The 20,863-nt window shown below is 39.9% G+C and overlaps 1 protein-coding gene and 1 long non-coding RNA gene across 3 annotated transcripts in view; one reads left to right on the top strand and one right to left on the bottom strand.

The window, feature by feature from the left end:
- Positions 1-137, bottom strand: part of LOC311089400 — a 58,615-nt gene extending 58,478 nt beyond the window's left edge. Inside the window, exon 1 of the long non-coding RNA XR_014607686.1 lies at positions 2-137. This is a non-coding gene — a long non-coding RNA (uncharacterized lncRNA). The remainder of the gene's footprint in view (position 1) is intronic.
- Positions 138-484: 347 nt separating this feature from the next.
- The window catches only part of LOC311089399 (protein arginine N-methyltransferase 8-B), a 38,551-nt gene continuing 18,172 nt past the window's right edge, over positions 485-20,863 (top strand). Inside the window, exons 1-3 of one of the 2 annotated variants that reach the window (XM_084124068.1) lie at positions 485-569; positions 12,863-13,102; positions 14,219-14,374. In XM_084124068.1, the coding sequence (XP_083980194.1) occupies positions 531-569; positions 12,863-13,102; positions 14,219-14,374 (435 nt within the window). In that variant the 5' untranslated portion in view covers positions 485-530. Of the gene's footprint in view, positions 570-702; positions 831-12,862; positions 13,103-14,218; positions 14,375-20,863 lie in introns of those variants that run through there. The other variant, XM_084124067.1, reaches the window with a different exon arrangement.

The raw sequence follows: 20,863 nt of genomic DNA on the forward strand, positions 1-20,863 counted from the left end.
CCTTGTGTGGGGGGCTTCAGTATTACAGCAGCATTGGGACCTGCTCCGCATCACATTTGATTCAGCCGGTCAGAGGATGGAGGCGAGGTGAAAACAGACCTAATTGGCTCCCGCTGCTCCAGTTAAAGGAATCCAACTTATTCGTCGTTTAAGATCCTTCAGCATCTCAAAAGAGGAACTTTAAACGTTGGCTATTTTCTGAAAATCTTCGAAGATCCGATTTGGAGCGTGGAGCAACGTCTTTGAGTCACTTTTATACGTGAGAGAATCTCTTCTCTTCAGTGATCGACGAACGATTTCAGAGCAGCAGAAAGCATTTTTCTTGCCTCCCTGAAACAGCCTATTATAATAAAGAGAGCGATTTTCCTCATAACATATTTAAAGGGTTACTTGGGGACTTTATTCCAGATCCAAAGGATGGAGACGTGAATGATTAACACTTTTACTGCCCAGCTGATCTCATATTCCTCAAGCCATGGAAGGATGTGGAGCCTCTTAATAAGTAGGCTACATAATATTTTTCCCACGATATGGAGAATTCGCTATGCGCTCATTTGGGAACCACTGCTGTAGGTAACTTTTACACTATGGATTTAGGAGGGCTTTCAACAAGTTTTAGGGCTCGTTTATCTTCTGGAACGTGATTCGAATTTATTCTGTGATTTGTTTGAGGTTATTAAGCAAACGGCTGCGGGAAAGACTTTGAAGAGGTTTTTATCATTCATTTATCGCACGATCCGGAGCAGATCCCGCTGGCTCTTATGGGAATTAAACACTCCTCCCGCTGTTTGCTCCTTAGGAGAAAAATGGCGGATACGGAGAGCACTGAGGTAAGCGACGTAGGCTACTTAACAGATCAAATAACGATTGTTATTAATTTCAGTTATGAAGCCCCAGTAGATCAAAACGTACATTTAAAAGCAACATTGGGTTCGAGGTTTTGAGTTTTTATACCAGTGTACGAATTATAATGACTGTTTAAGTGTGTAAACGAACTTCTACAGTATTTCGCGGCTCAATGGTTCTCTCGCGCAACACAAATTGTCTTTTGCCAGCACTTGCACAGTTCACAGGTCATCTCAAATCTACTATCTTTTAAGAAAAAAAAAAAAATATATATATATTTTTTTAAAAAAAGGAAATGTAAACCATTAATAGGCTAATGTGCTAAATATTGACAGTATTTGTGTTTTTTTCCCTAAGGAGGCGTTCCAGCAGCGTGTAGGATACATGGTTACCTCAGCATTAGCAAGCGTTTATTTTGCGAGTAGCCTTTAGTGAGTAGTTATTTGAAAATGCTGTTGAAACATATAACAGTTGCCTACACGAGTTTGTAAACAGATATTAAGAGAGGACGTTTATGCAAAGAAAGTCGGTTGCAATAGACCTGTCCGAGAACGGTTGCGTAGGCTAATCAAATGCTGCTCTGGGGTGGACAAATGGTTAAAGATCTGGGCAGGTAGGCTATACTACATGTTGTACCATTGTGCAAATTCTGCAATGGTTGATCCATTGAGAAAGACACTTATCCACAAGTCTGCTCCAGAGGGATTGCTCCTGTAGCTAAGCGTAGCCTACTGTCTGTGAGACACTTTTATAAAGCATAAGCTAATGACTAATTAGTGATTGATTCGTAATTAGTGTCTTGAGCAAAGCTCCTTGTGCTCTGCTAGAGTCTGGTCGCTGTCCTTGGTGCTGCACCTGTGTCGAGGAGCGCAGCAGTAGGATAATTGGAAATAACTTAAAGGGATAGTTCACCCCAAAAATAAAAATTCTTTCATCATTTACACCCTCAAGTTGTTCCAAACCTGTATGAGTTTCTTTCTTCTGCTGAACACAAAATAAGATATTTTGAAGAATGTTGACGGTAAACAGTTGATGGGCACCATTGACTTCCATAGTATTTTTTCCATACTCATTGGTGCCCATCAGCTGTTTGGTTACCAGAGGTGTGAAGTAACGAATTTCAAATACTCACGTTACTGTAATTAAGTAGGTTTTTTTTTTTTTTTTTTTTTTTTACTTTTTTGAGTAGTTTTATTGTGTAATTTTACTTTTACTTGAGTACATTTTAAGTGATATGGGTAGCCTACTTTTACTCCGCTATTTTCCTTCCGTTTGTGGTCCTCCTTACATGCTTGTTTTAAAATGTTATTTTTATCCATCAACATGATTGGATCGAGCAATCGGTCTCTTGACTGTTGTCAAATCAAATTCTGCATAGAAATTCTTTAACCGCTAGCCTACTGGTGGCTACTGTGGAAGTTCAAGCATCAATTAAATCGAGATGTCAGCGTCTTCCTCTATGCTAAGGTACATTTCACATCTCTGCTTACTAAATGGTCTTCATATAGGCTAGTTTTAAAATCTGCAGGGCCTGACATTTGGTGTGAGGTTGGGGGTACTGCATACAGTGTAAACTCCCTCAAGTGCTACGTTCATAATATGCGCGTAAATGCGGTGAATTCCCGGTCCCATTTACTTCATAGAGAGAGACGTGCATCGATCTGTGCACTGCTGTCTCTCCCTCGCGCTCGTCATGCAGAATCACTTGGAGAAGTCAGCAGCTGTCACAATTTTGGGTTTGTTCTTGTCATGTTTCTGTATCTTGTCATGCTTCATGTCTGTCATGTGGTGTCTTGTCATTGGTTAATCGTCTGTTCATTGTTCACAGGTGTCCCTTGTCTTGTCATTAGTCTGTGTATTTAAGCCCTCATGTTTGCCATGTGTCTTTGTCAAGTATTAATTACTGTAACCACTGTTGTGTGAGTTTATGTTCATAGCTTTATGTCTTGTTTCATGCCATGCCATGCTTTTGTTTCATGTTTGGTTTTGTTTATAATAAACTGCACTTGGGTTCTCATTTACACTTGCCTCCAGTGGATCCTTTACAGCTCAATGAGTCTTGAGGAGTTTAGTATGAGCACGCGATGCGCGCTGTGAAGGTGTTTTCGGGACACTCTAAAACTGTGGAAAAACTAGGGGTGTAACGGTACGCAAAAATCACGGTTCGGTACGTACCTCGGTTTTAAAGTCACGGTTCGGTTTATTTTCGGTACAGTAAGGGAAAGAAATGCAAACATTAAACTGCAGGTTGTTTATTACTATAAACTTTTTTTAAACAATTTGTTTACACTTTTTAATAAAATATAATAAAATATATATAAAATAAAAAAAAGAATAAGAAATAAAATACTGCTGCAAAGTTCTCCACTAAATAAAATACTCTCAGTCTCAAACCAATATCACATAATAAATTTAATGAAAAATATAAATAAATAACTATGATTACAGAGCAGCATTACCAATCCCAGCTTGTAGGCCTGCTCATATTTAAAAATTAAGGCTGGGAATCGATTAGAGATTAGCAGAAAGCGCAGCGCAAACACGGAGTCGAACACTGAACATTGAGCAGAGAGCGCAGGAAAGTTGCGGAACGGAAACACACGGAACGGAGAGTGCGGCGGCGCACACGGAGGTGGAAAAGCTTTTTTTCGCCCTGCAGTCGATTTCATTGGTTTAGGTTACAGTGACGACGGGTAAAACTTTAGAATCAGCTGCAGGGCGGGATTTGCGCTGAACGCGGAGACTTCCGCCACTTAATATGTTCGTGTGGAAACACGAAAATGTACCTATGTTCCGCACACAAAATATTGCATTCGGTCATTCGGTACACACGTGCACCGAACCGAAAGCCCTGTACCGAAACGGTCCGGTACGAATACACGTACCGTTACACCCCTAGGAAAAACACCTTCTGTACTGAAATTGGAAGACCAGATTCATGCACTGCACTGCACCTTATGACCCATGGCGTTAACTTGAACTGCGTTTCTGTCAGTGCGTGACTACGTAAGGGATAATGTAGAGCTCTACATTATCCCGCTTATTACATGGCTACCTACCAAATAAATCAATAATTTGACACAAAATATTGATTTAAAAACGATTGTATTGCTTCCGCTAAAGAAAATAGTCCGTTCCGTCTCTACGGTCCGTCTCTAATTGCAAGACATACATGACATTTTGCCCTGAAATGTGACAACTTGCACTAACCTGACGTAACTTTTGGTTAAAATTGCCTTTCATTTTTGAACCTTGCCTGAATGTAGCCCTGTGTTTCAAACGTATCAATGCCCTTATTTAAGATGAATTGACTTTGGTGAAAACAACATAGATAGCATTTATTCAATTGCACTTGTTTTATTGACTCAAAACCTTATTGTTACTGAAATACTGAGATTTTCAAAGCTTTGGAGTAACTTTGTGTTGTCATAAAGGAAGTCATCTTAAAATCGAAATTGGCCCTGGGCCCACTTCTGTGAGCACTTCTACTTGAGTGTCCCATTACAGCATTTAGCCAGAGTTTTAGTGGAGAGCAGCGAATGTCAAAGAAGTATGTTTGCAGTAGGGCAGAAAGCTAAAAATCTGAGTCATCAGGTTTTGGTTTCATTTTCCCTGTTCCCGTTTTGCCTGTGTTCCTGGTCGTTATTAGTTTCCACGGTTTCTGATTTATCACGCACCTGTTTCTGTTCCAGCTGATTACCTCACTCTGTGTATTTAAGTCCTTAGTTCCTCACAGTTTTTTGTTCAGTCTTGTTTATGTTAATGTGTAGTTTCCTTGTTGATTTTCACCTGAGTATTGTCCTTGTTACTTTGACACTAATCAGAATCAGATACATGTGTGCTCATCTACACGTTACAATACTGAGGTTGCAATCCAGAGCTGCCACTGAGCAAAACGCTTTGATGAATTCCAGTTTCATTAGTGGCCTTGAACTTAATGCAATCCTCAATGAGGGATTAGCCAGTTGGAATGTATTGACATAGTCATGGAAGCATGAAATCTAATCCATGTTCTTAAAGGATGAAGAAAGGGGGCAAAGCTGTTGTTAAAAGTTCCTCGCAAAGTTCAGCGCAGCAGTAGGCCACCGTATAATGTCAAGGGATCTTTAAAACCATCTGATAGATGCTGCCTGACCTCTGAAACCTCTCCCAAAATAGCAGACACTGAAGACTGCTCTGCACTAGGGCTGTTAGTCAAATATGGTTCCACAGATAGAAGTGGTGTGTTTAGTGTAAGGTAACTAGACTTTTAAAAGAAAAGTTTACTAAAGAAATTATAATTCTGTCATCATTTTCTCTCCTTCATGTCATTCCAAACCTGTATGACTTTTTTTATACTACAGAACACAAAAGATGATATTTTGAAGAATGTTTTTGTTCACAATGAAAGCCAAATGGGTTCAAAACAACATTGGACCTCATTAACTTTTACTGAACAGTCAAAAAAAGAAAAGAAAAACAGACAATTTTCCACAAAAGAAAAAATATTAATAATTGGAATCCATGACATGAGAGTGAGAGAAAGACATAATTTTCATTTTTGGGTGAACTACACTCTTAAAAATATTGGTTCTTAATTGGCTTCTGGTTCCATAAAGAACTTTTAACATCCATTGCACAAAAGGTTCTTTATAGTGAAATAGGTTCTTCAGATTATTGAAATATTCTTAAAAAAATATATATTTTAAGAACTTCCCTGAAAGGTTCTTTGGGAAACCCAAAATGGTTCCTCTATGGCATTGCTGCAAAAACACTTTTTTGGAATATATATATTTTTTTAAATGTATCTGGTCGAGGATATCATCCATGTTGACCCAGGATCGCTCCTCCGGACCGTACCCCTCCCAGTCCTCCAGATAGAATATACTGTAGAATACCGCTCGGCGTGTAGAGTCAAGTAACTCACAAACTTGGTACGCCTCCTCGCCTTCTTCGACCAGATTGGGCGGAAGGGTCTGAACTTCGGCTCCACTCTCCGACTCTACTCTCGGACCAGCAGCCGGTTTTAGAAGCGAAACATGAAATGTGGGAGAAATACGATAGTTAACAGGTAAATCTAAGCTAAATGAAACTGAAGTAATCTGTCTAAGAATTTTTAAAGGGCCCACATACCTAGAACTGAGTTTTCTGCATGGACGTCTGAGGCGGAGGTCCTTTGTGGATAGCCAAATCCACTGCCCTGGAGTATACTCTGGACCTGGACGGCGGTGACGATTGGCCTGCTGTTCTTATCTGTGCACTGCGTGTATTAGATGGGTGTGTGCTCGGTTCCAGATCTCTTCGCTGCGCTGAAGCCATTCAGTGACAGATGGTAGGTCGGATGGTTGGCCGGACCAGGGAAACAAGGGTGGTTGGTAGTCTAAAACGCATTTAAAGGGAGTCAAACCAGTGGCGGGTTTCTGAAGCGAGTTCTGTGCATATTCCGCCCACATTAAGTATTTACTCCAATCAGATTGGTTATGTTGGCAAAAGGATCTGAGAAAACGTGCAAGTTCTTGATGTAATCGTTCCGTTTGGTCGTTGGACTGCGGATGGTATCCGGAGGTGAGACTGATGTTTACATTGAGCTGTTGGAAGAAAGCCAACCATACTCTGGAGGTAAATTGCGGACCTCTGTCTGACACAATGTCTTCAGGAAGTCCATAGAAGTGGAAGACGTAATTATAAAATACCTTGGCTGTTTCGAAAGCAGTGAGGAGTTTAGGCAGAGGAATGAGACGACATGCTTTGGAGAAACGGTCAGGATGGTGGTGTTGCCCTGGGAGTTGGGGAGGTTGGTGATGAAATCAATGGCGATATGGGACCAGGGACATTGAGGAATAGGCAGGGGTTGAAGTAGACCAGTGGGTAATTGTCGAGGGGTTTTAGAGGTACTACATATGGTGCAGTTCTTTACAAAGGTTGTGGTGTCTGTAGACATTGTGGGCAACCAAAACCGGTTAGTGAGGAGATGTCCCACTGAACTGGTGCAACGAGCAGTGCTTCTGGAATGATGTTCTCGTCAGTTTCATGATGAACTGGGTCTTCAAGTTGTCATGATAGCGCATCGGCTTTGGTATTCTTGGAACCAGGTCTGTAGGTGACAATGAAATTGAAACGAGTGAAAAACATGGCCCATCTCGCTTGACGAGGATTTATACGTCTTGCTGAACGTAGATATTCTAGGTTCTTGTGGTCAGTGATTACTGTAAATGGATGCTGTGCCCCCTCTAACCAGTGGCGCCATTCTTCTAGGGCAGCTTTCATGGCCAAGAGCTCATGGTTGCCGACATTGTAATTTCTCTCTGCAGAGGATAGTTTTCTAGAGAAGAAGGCGCATGGAAACATTTTTGCTGGGCCCATGGCGCTGAGAGAGTATAGCCCCTATGCCTGTGTTGGAAGCATCCACCTTCATGATAAAGGGAAGATCTGGGTCAGGATGATGGAGAATGGGCGCAGAGGTGAAGCGAGTCTTGAGATCCTTGAATGCCTGTTGAGCGTCATGCGACCAGAGGAGGCGCAAAGTGGAGCGTTTGGTCATGGCGGTTAGCGGAGCAGTGACCGTGCTGAAGTCTCTTATGAATCTTCTATAGAAATTAGCGAACCCAAGAAATCTCTGTAGCTCCTTCACTGTGCGTGGTTGAGGCCAGTCAAGCACTGCTTTTACCTTGTTCTCATCCATTGCTACTCCCTCTCGACTGATGATGTATCCCCAGGAAGGCTGTGGATGTTTGGTAGAACTTGCATTTATCTGCTTTGACATACAGTTGATACTGGATTAGGCATTGGAGTACTGATCTTACATGCTGGATGTGTTCTTCGAGAGAATTGGAGTAGATCAAGACATCATCTATATACACTATTACCCATCTGTTGAGCATGTCGCAGAAGACATCATTGATGAACGACTGGAACACAGAAGGACTGTTTGCCAGGCCGAATGGCATAACCAATAATTCGTAGTGACCAGGGGAGGTTGAGAAAGCAATTTTCCACTCATCACCTTCTCTGATATGGATCAGGTTGTATGCACTGCACAGATCGAGTTTAGTGAAGTATTTAGCTTGACAGAGTTGTTCGAGTGCAGTAGGGACCAATGGCAGGGGGTATCGAAATGTAATGGTGATGTCGTTAAAGCAGCGATAATCAATGCAGGGTCTCAGGCTGCCATCTTTTTTCTTGATGAAGAACCCAGCTGATGCTGGGGATATAGAGGGTCTGGTGAAACCTTTTGCCAGTTCTTCCTTGATGTATGATTTCATGGATTCTGATTCGGGTTGTGATAATGGGAATATTCTCCCCCTAGGGGAAGTTGTGCCTGGTAGCAGATCAATGGCACAGTCACTGGAACGATGAGGCGGCAGTTGGGATGCTTTAGTCTTACTGAATGCTTCAGTTAAATCGGAGTATTCGGTGGGTAAATCCTAAATTACAGGGGTTTGTTACTACCTGCACTGGCAAGGGGTTAATGCGAGTCAGACAATGCTCATGGCAAGCAGGATCCCACTGGATGATTTGTTCCTCCTTCCAGGAAATATGAGGGTTATGTCGACGCAGCCACAGCAGACCAAGTATGATGGGATTGTGAGGGGAATGAATTACATAAAATCTAATGACCTTGTGTAAAACTCCAACCTGCATGCTGACCTCCTCAGTGATGTATGTGACTCTTCCCTCTCCTTCAGGTGTCAGGTGTCTTCAGGTGTCCGGCTTGGCCGCAGTACATGCACAGATGATGTTGAATTCGTCGTTCACGTTCTTCAGGAGTTAAATGAGTGTAACCAAGTTGTATCGGTTCTGTGGGTTGTGCTTGCGTGTCGGCGAACATGGTGCGAGCAGGACGAAGTGAGCAAATTTAATTGTCAATCTGGATTGTTAGTTCAACAAACTCATTCAGCGATCTTACCTCATCGCGACACACTAGCTCTGCTTGGAGTTCCAGATTTAATCCCTTCCTGAACAGCAGTTTTAGAGTATCCTCCACCCAGTTAGTTTGTGCCGCGAGAGTATGAAATAACAAGGCATATCCGCCGCCGTTCTCCTCCCCTGACGAGCAACTGATCACCAGCACTCTTACCTCCAGCCGGATGTTCAAATACTTCTCTGAAGCACTGAAGAAATATATTGAAGGAAGAGAAAGCTGTTCCGTCATCTCTCCACACCGCGGTGGCCCAGTCTAAAGCCCTTCCGTTTAGCAACGAACAGACGAAAGATATCCTGCTCAAATCCATAGGATACAAGGTAGGTTGCTGGTTTACAAACAGAGAACATTGTAACAGGAATCCCTTGCATTTCGCTGGGTCGCCGTCAAATTTTTCGGGGAATGCTAGCTGTGGGTTCACGTTGGTGGGAGGATTGGGCAGGCTGACAGCGGGAGAAGGCGCCGGAGCCGCCGCGGCCTCTGTAGGAGTAACGCGTAGGCCTTGTAGTGTTTGACGAGTTCTTCAGTCAGGGAGGTTTGGCGATTGAGCTGATGCCTCGCGAGCTGGTGGGGTTGTGCTGACAATTCGGAGGACAACGGCATGATAGCTGCTGGATCGCTGTTTGGCGAAGTCTTCTGTAACGCGGAGTCAGCGAAGTGAGAATCCATCTGCAGCTTTATTTTGGTCAGAGTCAAACAATACAGGGTCGAGGCACAGCAGGGGCAATGGAGAAGGTAATACAGAATCGTAAACAGGGACAGGCTTAGGTCGAGGCAGAGAGCAAACATACACAGTTCAAAAGGACAGGCAAGAGGTCTGGGCAGGCGGCTGACAATCACAATCCAATAGACAGGCAATAATCAAGGCGGGCAGCAGAGAATCAAACAACGGGAAACAGTCCAAGATCAAACACAGAATAACAGTCCACAGTAGAAACGCTCAGAATTGACAACCTTAGCAAATCAAGACTTTGCAATGGTGGTGTGTGTGTGGTGTGCTTAAATAGTGTGTGTGTGATGAACTGCAGGTGTGTGCGCAATCAGTCCCCGGTCTGAGGGACTATGGGCATTGTAGTCCGAATAGCAATAGACAGTATTATGGTGAGAGCTCCCTCTGGTGATGCGGAGGAAACGGAGAGGAAGCCTCACCTGTAACAATTTGAGAGGTTTTACAGCCTTTTCAATAGAGATGTTGTTGTGCTCTTCAAGGTCAGCAGTGGGTTTCACAAGTATAAATCTGAGAATACACCACTTAGCTCTGAAATGCACACTAGCAGTTTCAGCCTTTTTACATTATGCCCAGCCAAAGCAGAGAGTGCTGCCCATAAATCTGCAAAATTCATAAGAGCTGTTCTGAATACATTAATGATTTAGAAATGCAATGCAAAAAACTTTAACTCAAACTCTTAGGTTGTTCCCTGTCATAAACTAACACCAGAGAAAAGCTATGGCAGTTCTATTTGTGAAAGGATCCCAAGAGCACCTATTTTCCCCTTACACACATCAATCCAGTTATGTCACGAAAAAAACTATTAGAGTTCTCAAGAGCATGGTTGAAAGGTGGAATGTTGCCGAAATGTGCCATTTGTTGAGGTTAGAAATAGAATGTGAAATGAGATTTGTTAGCTGACTGGAGGGGCAAGGACATGTGTTCCCCTCTCCCGTCTTTCTAATAGATCCGAACACCTTCATGCCTCCTGATACAGCTGCTCTTCCCCTCTGCTGACACTCATTATTTTAAATCCCCTGAGCTAAAAGGCTGCACACATACCGATTTGCACACTTATGCAAATACAAAGACATATCTTCACTATCACAAAATTGCAAAATATGAGAAATATATGAGAAAACATTATATCTAGGATATATATAAAATAATATACACACACACACACACACACACACACATACATACATACATACATATATATGAAGACCTCTGATGCAAAAGCCTCTAAAAGCCACCTCTGTCAAAAATGAGATAATATTGAGTGAATGCTCTCCACACATAGTATACGCTCATCAAATAATTTCACTTCAAACTCACAAAATTCCAGCCTCAGCCCATTCAGAAATGCCGGGTACCACGGAGCCTGATAAAAATGTTAATATTAAACAAAAACTTTAGACGGACTTAGAGGCTTTTGCATCTGAAGTCTTCATATATACAGTATATATAGATATAAGATATATATGACTTTAAATATATTAATATTTTATAACTTCATTTTCAATAACATTAGAGATTATATATAATATAATTTATACATTTATAAATACTGTGTATATATATATATAGTATATATATATATATATATATATATATATATATATATATATATATATATATATAAATGTGTGTTTTATGTATGTGTCAAAGCTTCCAGTGGCTCAAATGGCCCGTTTATACCCGTTTGTTGTCTGTAATGTGGGATGATGGTTCATTAGCATTTTCTCTGCCAGGTTGAGGAAGGGCCGAGCTTCTCTGCAGGACGTAGAAGATCTAATCGGGGCCAGAGAGGCTCACCATATGTAATACTTGTCTTAAGTCCTTTCCACAGCAATCTAACTGTCCTGCACTCCCTTTGCTCTTAAGGCACAATCCACCTCTGCCAGGTCTCAGAAATGTGACAGACAAGTGCTAGACATTATTGGACTGGACTATTTTTAAACAGCACTGAATTATCACTGTTCATTTTGCTTTTTTAATCTCATCAATTCACGAGTTCACATGTTAATGAAATCTGATGTAATATTAGTTAGTTATTTAGTTAGTTAGTTAGTATACTTTATTGTCCTTTTTAAGGAAATTTGTCTTGGACTCAAAGCTGCATTAATACACAACATATACATACACATACATACATACATACATATGCACACACAAACCAATAAAGAGCTAAAAGTGTTAACAGCATCAACAGTCCCTCGTCCCACCATATAGGCAAATTGAAATGGATCCAATAATGAATTTACACTACATTTCAATCTCAGAAAGAAAAATCTCAGACGCAAACTTTTGAAAACGGGTTTCAAAGTGCAAGTTTTTGAAAATGGTGTCCGTGTAAACAACAAAAACGCAAATTTCTAAAGACGATGATGTCATGCACATTCGTATTACGTGTTCAGTCTATAGTGTTTCATCGCCATCTAATGGCCTGGCAGCAGAATACAGAGTTTTTAGTCGTTTACGCGGATCAGTGTGAATGGGGATAGTTTTGACAGTGGTGTCGCCTGTACGTGGAAAACTTCACCGTTTCAAGCATATTGTTGTTGTGTAAACGTACCCTAAGTCTGAAGTTCTTTCTGTTCCGTTTTGCCTGTTTCCCTTGTCCTTGTTTAGTTTCTGTTTCCTTGGTTGTCATAGTGATTAATTGTTTTATTGATTAGTGTCTCACCTGTTCCTCATCAGCCTCTGTGATTAAACCCTGTTATCTTCTGTTCATTGTCTTGTGTTGAAGTTTCGTGTTTATCTGTATTGTTTCAGGTGTTTATTGAATGTGAATTTATCATTATTCTGCATCAAGCATCTTTGTTTGGATTATCAAGTCAAGCCTGAATGTGACAAAAACAAAGATTCAATACAAAGTGCGTGCATCTAACGGTTAAAAAGCTCAGTGAGCGTGCTCAACCACAAAATAAATGTGATCATGTGATGTAGTTCTGTGATGTATTTAAGGGCTTATCAGTGTATATTTTCATTGTCTGATGAAGAGCCATAATGGTCCTAAATCCTGATTTAGGACCATTATGATTTGTTTTTGCATTGTGACTTTATTTTAATTAAGCACATCAATTATAATTCATGTTATTTATCAAAATACATTTTTTAAAACATTATAAAATCGTCAAAAAAAAAGTTCACACAGATGTCCCAGCAGATGTTTGATAACCAGGAGGTGTCTTCATTTTTAACAGTATATCTATTGTTTTATCATTTAATTATTTTTTTGCATTTTTTGCATTATGTGTCCATATTTCCTAGTTTGATATTTTGTTCAACATTCAAAAAAATTTAAGGATGGTTTAAGAGTCAAAATACTTTTTGGTGCCACTGTATACCATATTTTTTTCACATTACCATGACGAGAATTTCTCTTGTTCTCCTCGTTTTAGCAACAGCCCCTGAGTGCCGCCCCATCCCAGTCGGTCCAGCCTTCTCCTCTACCCAAACCATTGTCAACGGTCCATCATGCCCAGCGGCCCACACACCCATCCCTCGCGCCTCACACCCCTCACTCAGCCAGCTTACCCAGCTGCCCCGGCAGAGGAAAGATGGCCAAGTTCCTCAACCCCGATGAGATGACCTCCAGGGATTACTATTTTGACTCGTATGCCCACTTCGGCATTCATGAGGTATGAGCACCTCAGAGCAGTTGATGCTTGCATTTTAACATAGATGCTGAGACATATGATGTACTGTAGGATATAAGTACTCATGGTTAATCAGCATCAGTCATGTTGATTTATGCTGGGAGTTATATATAATGCAGAGTATGCAGAGAACTGGAGCAGGAGAGAGTGACGGGGTGGGGGTGTCATTGAGTTATAGGATGAGAGAGTGCAGAGAACGGGAGGTTCAGGCGAGACCTGCAAGATTAATTTTGTTCAGACTCATTTTTAGTATATAGGTCAGATCTTTTTTTCCCCTTCTCTCATCTAAATGTGACAGAGGCGTACACCAAAAAAAGCTGCATAGATCTGAGGAGACATGCTGTAATGGTGACAGCAACTTTTTTACGTTCTCACAGGTTGTCAGAGATCCACGTCTTATTTTATGTTTTTACAATAATGCTGAATAATAACCGTGGTAATGAATGATTATGTATTAATATACCATAGTTTTATGGTACTCCAAAGTACTTCAAAAAATCATGTCCAAAAAACCAAGACAATACCATGATGCTTTGTTATCGTAGGCATTTTCAAACGCACCTACAATTCCCAAAATCTTCACCTATCTATTGGCAGATTACTGTATTTAATTTTTATTGATTACTATTACTAACAACATAAAAGTTATTCATACTTTTACTAAAAATCAGTAAAGATTTCACAGCAAAAAGACACATGTGCCACATTTTTATAAGTATACTTAAAGGCCTTTTAATTGCTATATATATATATATATATATAATTTTTTTTTATTTTATTTTATTTATTTATTTTTTTTTTTCATTCATGGGCCCATACTCTTTCTAAAAAAAGGCCGTTACAAGGTGTAATGATGCATCAAATCAAAAGATATTTCCATGTCCAGTGATTACCATATCAATATATCATTGTATTTCAGTGGCACACAAAGGAACAATAAACCATGGTACCGTGCCCAAACAACCATGATTATACTATGGTACTTTTCTGTTAAAGAAACGTTTTCAAACGTTGTCTAGGTAGTCAGCTCACCAGAATTTAAAACACAATCATGTTACAAAGTAGTAAAAAGTTTTTTGTGCATGCATGGATGTACAGGAAATGCTAAAGGATGAAGTGAGGACGATGACATACAGGAACTCCATGTACCATAACAAACACATCTTCAAGGACAAGATCGTGCTGGACGTGGGGAGTGGTACTGGCATCCTCTCCATGTTTGCTGCCAAGGCCGGAGCCAAGCACGTGTATGGGGTAAGAAGCCCTCCTTATGCCTAAAACCACATGAGCCTGTAGCCTCCTACCCTGCTGGAATGATCCACTGAGCCCAAAATAGCATCATGTGTTGCAGTCGCACCAAGAGCTTTTGAAGGTGTAAGCGAATAATCCTCTTTTTTTAGAGAGATATGATCATATATTACCACCAACTTATTTCCTAATAAGGATCACAAATATAAGTTCAAAACTGAAAAAAAATTGTTTAAAGGCCATGACAAACAAATATATGTGTATATACACCTTATCACTAATTTATCATTCAATATTTATTATATATCAGCCAATATTTTATTTATATAGCAATATTTACACCATACTTCATGTACTTGCTTCAAAGCAGCTTTACAGTAAAAATTAGTATAGTTTAGTTACAGATTTAATTAGGCTTTAAAAATAATTTAGTAACACTGTTAAATGTCATTTTAAATATATAAATTTTTTCATAATGAACATTATGTTGTGATGCCAAATTCAGCATTGTAGCATACCAATACACTCAGCAAGACTTGTGACAAAATAGTTTGATGAACATAAAAGTGAAGTTGAACATCGCTCATGGCCTGCGCAGTCACCAGATATAAATATTTTAGAGCCACTTTGGGGAATTTTGGAGGAGCAAGTCAGAAACCGTTTTCCTCCACCAGCATCAGATAGTGACCTGGCTCAAAATCCCTCTCTGCAGGACTGGTATCTGTGATTTGAACTACCATGTGATAGCATCACTATACCATGACACCACCATAGTACTTTTTTTTATAAGGGACCCCTTCTGTTTTTCTTTCTTGCAATTCCCCGATTTCATTCCATTTCGCTTCCTCACTTCCTGACCTGTCCATTCAGACCTCTCCCCCTTAATGCATTCCTCCCCAGTGGTTAGTGAAGGTTTTTAGCGGGCAGCCTTTATTGGCCGTGCTGATGTATCAGGCTCTAACGCACTACATTGTGAGGATGTGGTAATTGGCTCTTCGGATAAATCTGAGGAAAAGGCACACCAAAGAAATCAGTAAAGGTCAGAGGGGCCACATTAACCATGTGGTGCTTGTTTTGCACTTTCTCTTTGAGAACTAAAGCCAGAGCTTGTTAAGCCAAGTTAGAGTATGAACGGAGAGAAAAAAAACTCGATTTTATGTGTCCTGCCATCCTCTTGGGACAGAATGTTCAAGAGCTTTTCTCAGTTTTCAGAAGAGAACGAAACTACCTCGGGAAGCCTAGCCATGTGTTGGTGTCTGTCTGAGTCGCGGTCTCTGCTGTAATTGAGCTGATGTGATTTGCACCTCGCTGCTCTTATCCAGTTGCACTGTGATAATGAACAATTCTCTGAATGGCTTCATCATATTCATCAAATGCCAGAGAGTGCAAACTCTCCTCAGTGTCTATGTTACAGTGCTCATCGCAAACAAAAAACACTTGCTCAGTGCAGAATATAAACTAGATTTTTACATTTTGCTTTCCTGTGCAAAATTGGCTGCCACACTACTAGGGTATTCTGCATGGTATTTTGATATTGATATCCACCTTATTTTTAAAGGGGTGGTTGAATATGATTTCACTTTTCTAACTTTAGTTAGTGTGTAATGTTGCTGTTTGAGCATAAACAACATCTGCAAAGTTACAATGCTCAAAGTTCAAAGCAAAGGGAGATATTTTCTTTTAAAGAAATTGCTTTTTAAGGACTACAACAAACGGCTGGTAGAGACTACACGACATTCCTCCCGGGTTAGTGACATCACTAACCCTAAAATTTACATAAATCCCGCCCACGGAACATGATTTATAGATTATCAAGACAGAATATGCTAATCAATGACTAGAAGATAACTACACATATAAGCTACATAAATTCATCAACTAACCATTCAGAAATGTTGTCTACATGTTTTCACTTCTTCTTTCACATCTTTCTGACTTCGGTTTGAACATAAAAGGATAAAGGTTTTTGAAATTTCCAGTGCATGTTTGTGTGAGGTAAAAGGACACAAGCTGTTGAAGCTCCGCCCCCTGTGCCAGGAGCAGCAGCTCATTTGCATTTAAAGGGACAGACACAAAAACGGTGCGTTTTTGCTCACCATCAAAAAGTGACAACTTTAACATGCTATATAAAAATATCTGTGGGGTATTTTGAGCTAACTTCACACACACACTCTTGGAACATCAAAGACTTATTTAACATCTTGTGAAAAGGGCATTATACCACCCCTTTAATGTAAGAGCAGCTGTGGCCATTATTAGTCATTTTGTAGCCAAATCATATTATTTAAATGTTTTATCATAATCATAAACACACTTTCATAGCACAAATGGTTTTACCGTTAACTGCAATCTGTTATTCTTCTTGATTCTTAATTAATCAAAAGTCATACAAATTCAAATGCCTTGATTTTTCAGGTTCGTTGAAAAATAAGATGAATATATTGTTCTTGTCTCTGCTTCATTGTACGTTTCTATGATTTTTTTGCCCATTTTACTGTCTGCCAGGCAAAAAATCATACATAACCACAGCTTAAATGAAGCAGAATGAGTTACACACTAAAGTTTAATACTTTAGAACAAACTGTGTATGGACAATTAGTGCCTCATCAAACCCTTAAAAAAATAGCAACTTATATATAAATCTTAAACTTCACACACACATGTAAATCTTAAACACACACACACATATATATGCTATGCAGCCTCTAGATGAAATATTTCAGACCCTCATTTTCTCGGTTGTCACCTACGGTTGCGAAAGCTGGACAGTCCGGAAGTAAGATTGAAGGAAGATTGACTCATTCGAAATATGGTGCTGGAGAAGAATCCTGTGCGAGCCATGGACAGCGAAATGGACTAACAAGTCAATCATAGAGGAAATCAAACTGGAAATGCCACTCGAAGCACAAATTATGAAACTGTGTTTGTCATATTTTGGCCACATGGTTCGAAGGGAAAGATCACTGGAAAAGGATATCAAAATCTGAGGGCGCAAGGTGCAGAGGAAGACCGCCAATGATATGGATTGATATGATTACAAAAAACGACAAGACGGGCGTTGGAGGATCTCATCAGAGTTGTACAAAAACGAATCCTTTTCAATTCTTTAGTCTATCAAGTCACCAAGACTCAAATTTGAGCTGATGGGACATAACAACAACAATATAGATTTTAAGTTGAGTAGTTTATTGTTTTTTACACCTATCATCTGCTGATCATGTGACTAATATTAAATATAGTATTTTTTTTTTTTAATAGTGCATGGCGCTATAGCAACACCGAAATCAGTGTTTCGATTCCCAGGGAATGCATAACTGATAAATTGTATAGCATGAAATACAATATAACCTACTTTGGATAAAAGCGTCTGCCAAATGCATAAATGCAAATGCTAATACTACACTTTGTAGTGATGTTTATGAGGTTTAAAACTAGATATTTATTTGCTTTCACATGGTGTATAGTAGGGCTGCATGATATTGAAGAAAAATGCGATATGCAATAACTTGAAAAATAATGCGATATTGGATACAATAATGCTATAAGTTTCTAAAATCAATTAAAATATATATAAAAATATATGACCAGCATACAGTATCTGTTTCACATTATTTCAGGAAAAAGAAAATATCACTACAACTTCTGAAAGTGAACAGCCACGTTTTACTGTTGCATAAAACAAATCAGATTTTTAACAATGTAAACAAACAAACAAACAAGAAAAACAATTTAAATACCACCAACACTTTGCTCAACTTGGTATAGTTACCTGTATATCAACATGAAAACATCAAGTACTATATTATAATGCGACGGCAGCCATATTGCACCAGAACGCCAACCAAATACCAGCTTATTGGTGGAGAGGGGACAGAGTGTTGAAGCCAATATATGGGGATAATTAGGAGGCCATGATGATGGACAGAGATGGATGGGCAAATTTGGTTACACCCCTACTCTTCGATCTCACTTGAAACAGAGTGGAGTTACTTCTTTTCCTCTCTTATTGTCTTCCTCACATGGCTTGCTTGCTTAGTCACGTTTCAGCATTCATACTAAAATTGTTACAGATTTTTTTGGACAAGAAAACCAGCATTTCCACTTTGCTTGGTTTCAGAGATGTGTGTTGACATATAATAACACAATTATCTGATGTTCTGAAAAGTCTTTTAGAGGGTGTGCTGGTGGCAGACACACAAAGACACAGTGTGGAGTTTGGGCATCAGAATGTAGCTGTCAAATTCTGCTTCATTGATTGGTCAGAGGATTCAGATGGAGATGTAGATGTGACTGAGGTCTGTAAAAGGTTTTTGAAAGACTTCGTCCTCTTTGCACTTGTGGCTATGGCACTTTGGCTTGGCTGATTCCCTGATTCAGCACCTGCTGATGATGGGATGTCAACAGCAGGCTGTGCCTCCCAGAAAAGAAAGTAAAATAATTCATAATAAAGCATGGAGGCACTCAAGAGCTCAAATCATTCTTGCCATTTAAAATAACTTCTGAATTGCCTTCATTTCTGATATTGCCCTTGAGCTCATTTGTGACAGTTTTTCCTCACAAATGTAGTCTTTTTTTAACCTTGGGTCAAGAAAAGGGGCAATGTTCAGCAGAGTTTGGGTTTTGTGTGATCCCAACGCTATTTCACGACCAATTTGTACAAGTGCGGACAAGGTGGCTAATTCATACGAATTCGTACAACCTCACTCGTATGAATTCGTACGATTTGTCTAAACCCCAGTGATGGGTAGGTTTAGGGGCAGGTCATTCATACGAATTCATACGAATTGGGCAACTCGTAAAATATGTACGATTTATCAAAAATCGTACAAGTGAGGTCGTATGAATTCGTACAAATTAGCCACCTCGTAAAATACGTACGAATTGCCGTGAGATCGGTTTGGTGATCCTCATATTTTGCCTCCATGTAGGCCAGCATTTTTGGTTTTAGTTGAGAATGTCAGCACTGTGTTCTCTGTTTTTGTCTTCAGTAAATGAAGAACTGGCTGTAGATAAGAAATGTTCATGTAGTCCTCCGCAGACAGAGCATCAGTAAACTCTTGAAGTGGCTTCAATGCCTTGTTTACTGACTCAAGGGCCTCAACCAGATGTTGTGTACTCAAGTGTACTTCAAGTATCTTTTCCATCATTTGCTGCTAAATGCCACATTGTGTTGGGCACTCTGTGATCAGACTATAATCTGGCAGGTTAAGTTCGCTCTGTGCTTTCTTCAGTGCTTCTTTCTTTTTCCAGCTATGGGAGAAATGTTCCAATAGCTTTAATTATATTGGTTGCGTTGTCCATGATACAACTCACTAGATACGCCTCACTCAATTTCCAACCAGACAAAGCCTCTCGCAGTCCCAGAGCTGTTTTGCCCCGCTGTAATCAATGGGAAAATATTCTTTCTGTAAGCACAGACTTCTCATTTTAAAGTCTTGGTCAATAAAATGAACCGTTAAACTAATGTACAGCTCTGTTGTTTTCTAACCAGAGGTCTGTCGTACATGCAAAATGTTCGACATCTCTCAGTTCCAACTTGACATGGTCATGAGTATGCTCGTACATTTGGGGGATAGCAGTTTGGTAATAATAAGAGCGAGAGGGAATGTTATACCATTTGTCTTTGGTATTCATCAAGTGCACATAACCTGATTTCCCGACTATGCCGATTTGAACCATATCCTTTGCCAGATAGCATGTTATTTCTCGATGATGCCAGGAGCTTGCAGGATACGGTGTTAATCTTTCAAAGTTTGATGCGATGGAGTGTTAGGTTCTGGAACGAGGGTTGATTCACCTGTGCTTGAAGATTTTTCTGCCAAACATAGCTGATACAAATTGTTGTGCTTCATCTTGAGGTGACTGCAAAGATTTGCAGAGTTTCCCTTTCGCATTGCCACTCGAGATTTACATGTTTTACAAATAACTTCAGTCTGCATGTGTTCATCTCTTTTAAAACCAAAATACTGCCATATCTTTGAGGTGCTTTTCATTCTGTCACTAAATCGTCGGCAGCAGCAGCTGCGAGTGCCTCGGGCTGACTCATCTTCTCAGATTAGTTTGCAACGAGAGCATCGCAGCTTGTTGATTGTCTTGCGTCAGAGCACGCACATGCTATCATGCACACACACGCAGACATATCCCAATTCACGAGTTCACACTTACAAATAATCCCCTTACAAGACACCTAAAGAGCATAGACATAGTTCACACATGGTTCTCATAGTTCATAGTTCACACTTACAAATAATCAGATGTTTAAGTATGCGTATTTGGCGTGCTGTCCATATATGTTATGTAACATGCACCTATAACTTATCACTGAAATTATTTTGATTTCCCTGTTTGCAAAACAGTCCTTTTCTTGTGTCCTCACACATGTCATGCCATGGGTTTATTAGCTAATGAAACTGTATAACATTTACCCTGATGCAAAAACCTATATGCTTCCATTATAAGAGCTTTACTGTGAAAAAATGATTTCTTTGACAACAT

Source organism: Abramis brama, assembly GCF_963993115.1.
Source record: "Abramis brama genome assembly, chromosome: 9".
In the NCBI taxonomy this organism is placed as follows: domain Eukaryota; kingdom Metazoa; phylum Chordata; class Actinopteri; order Cypriniformes; family Leuciscidae; genus Abramis; species Abramis brama.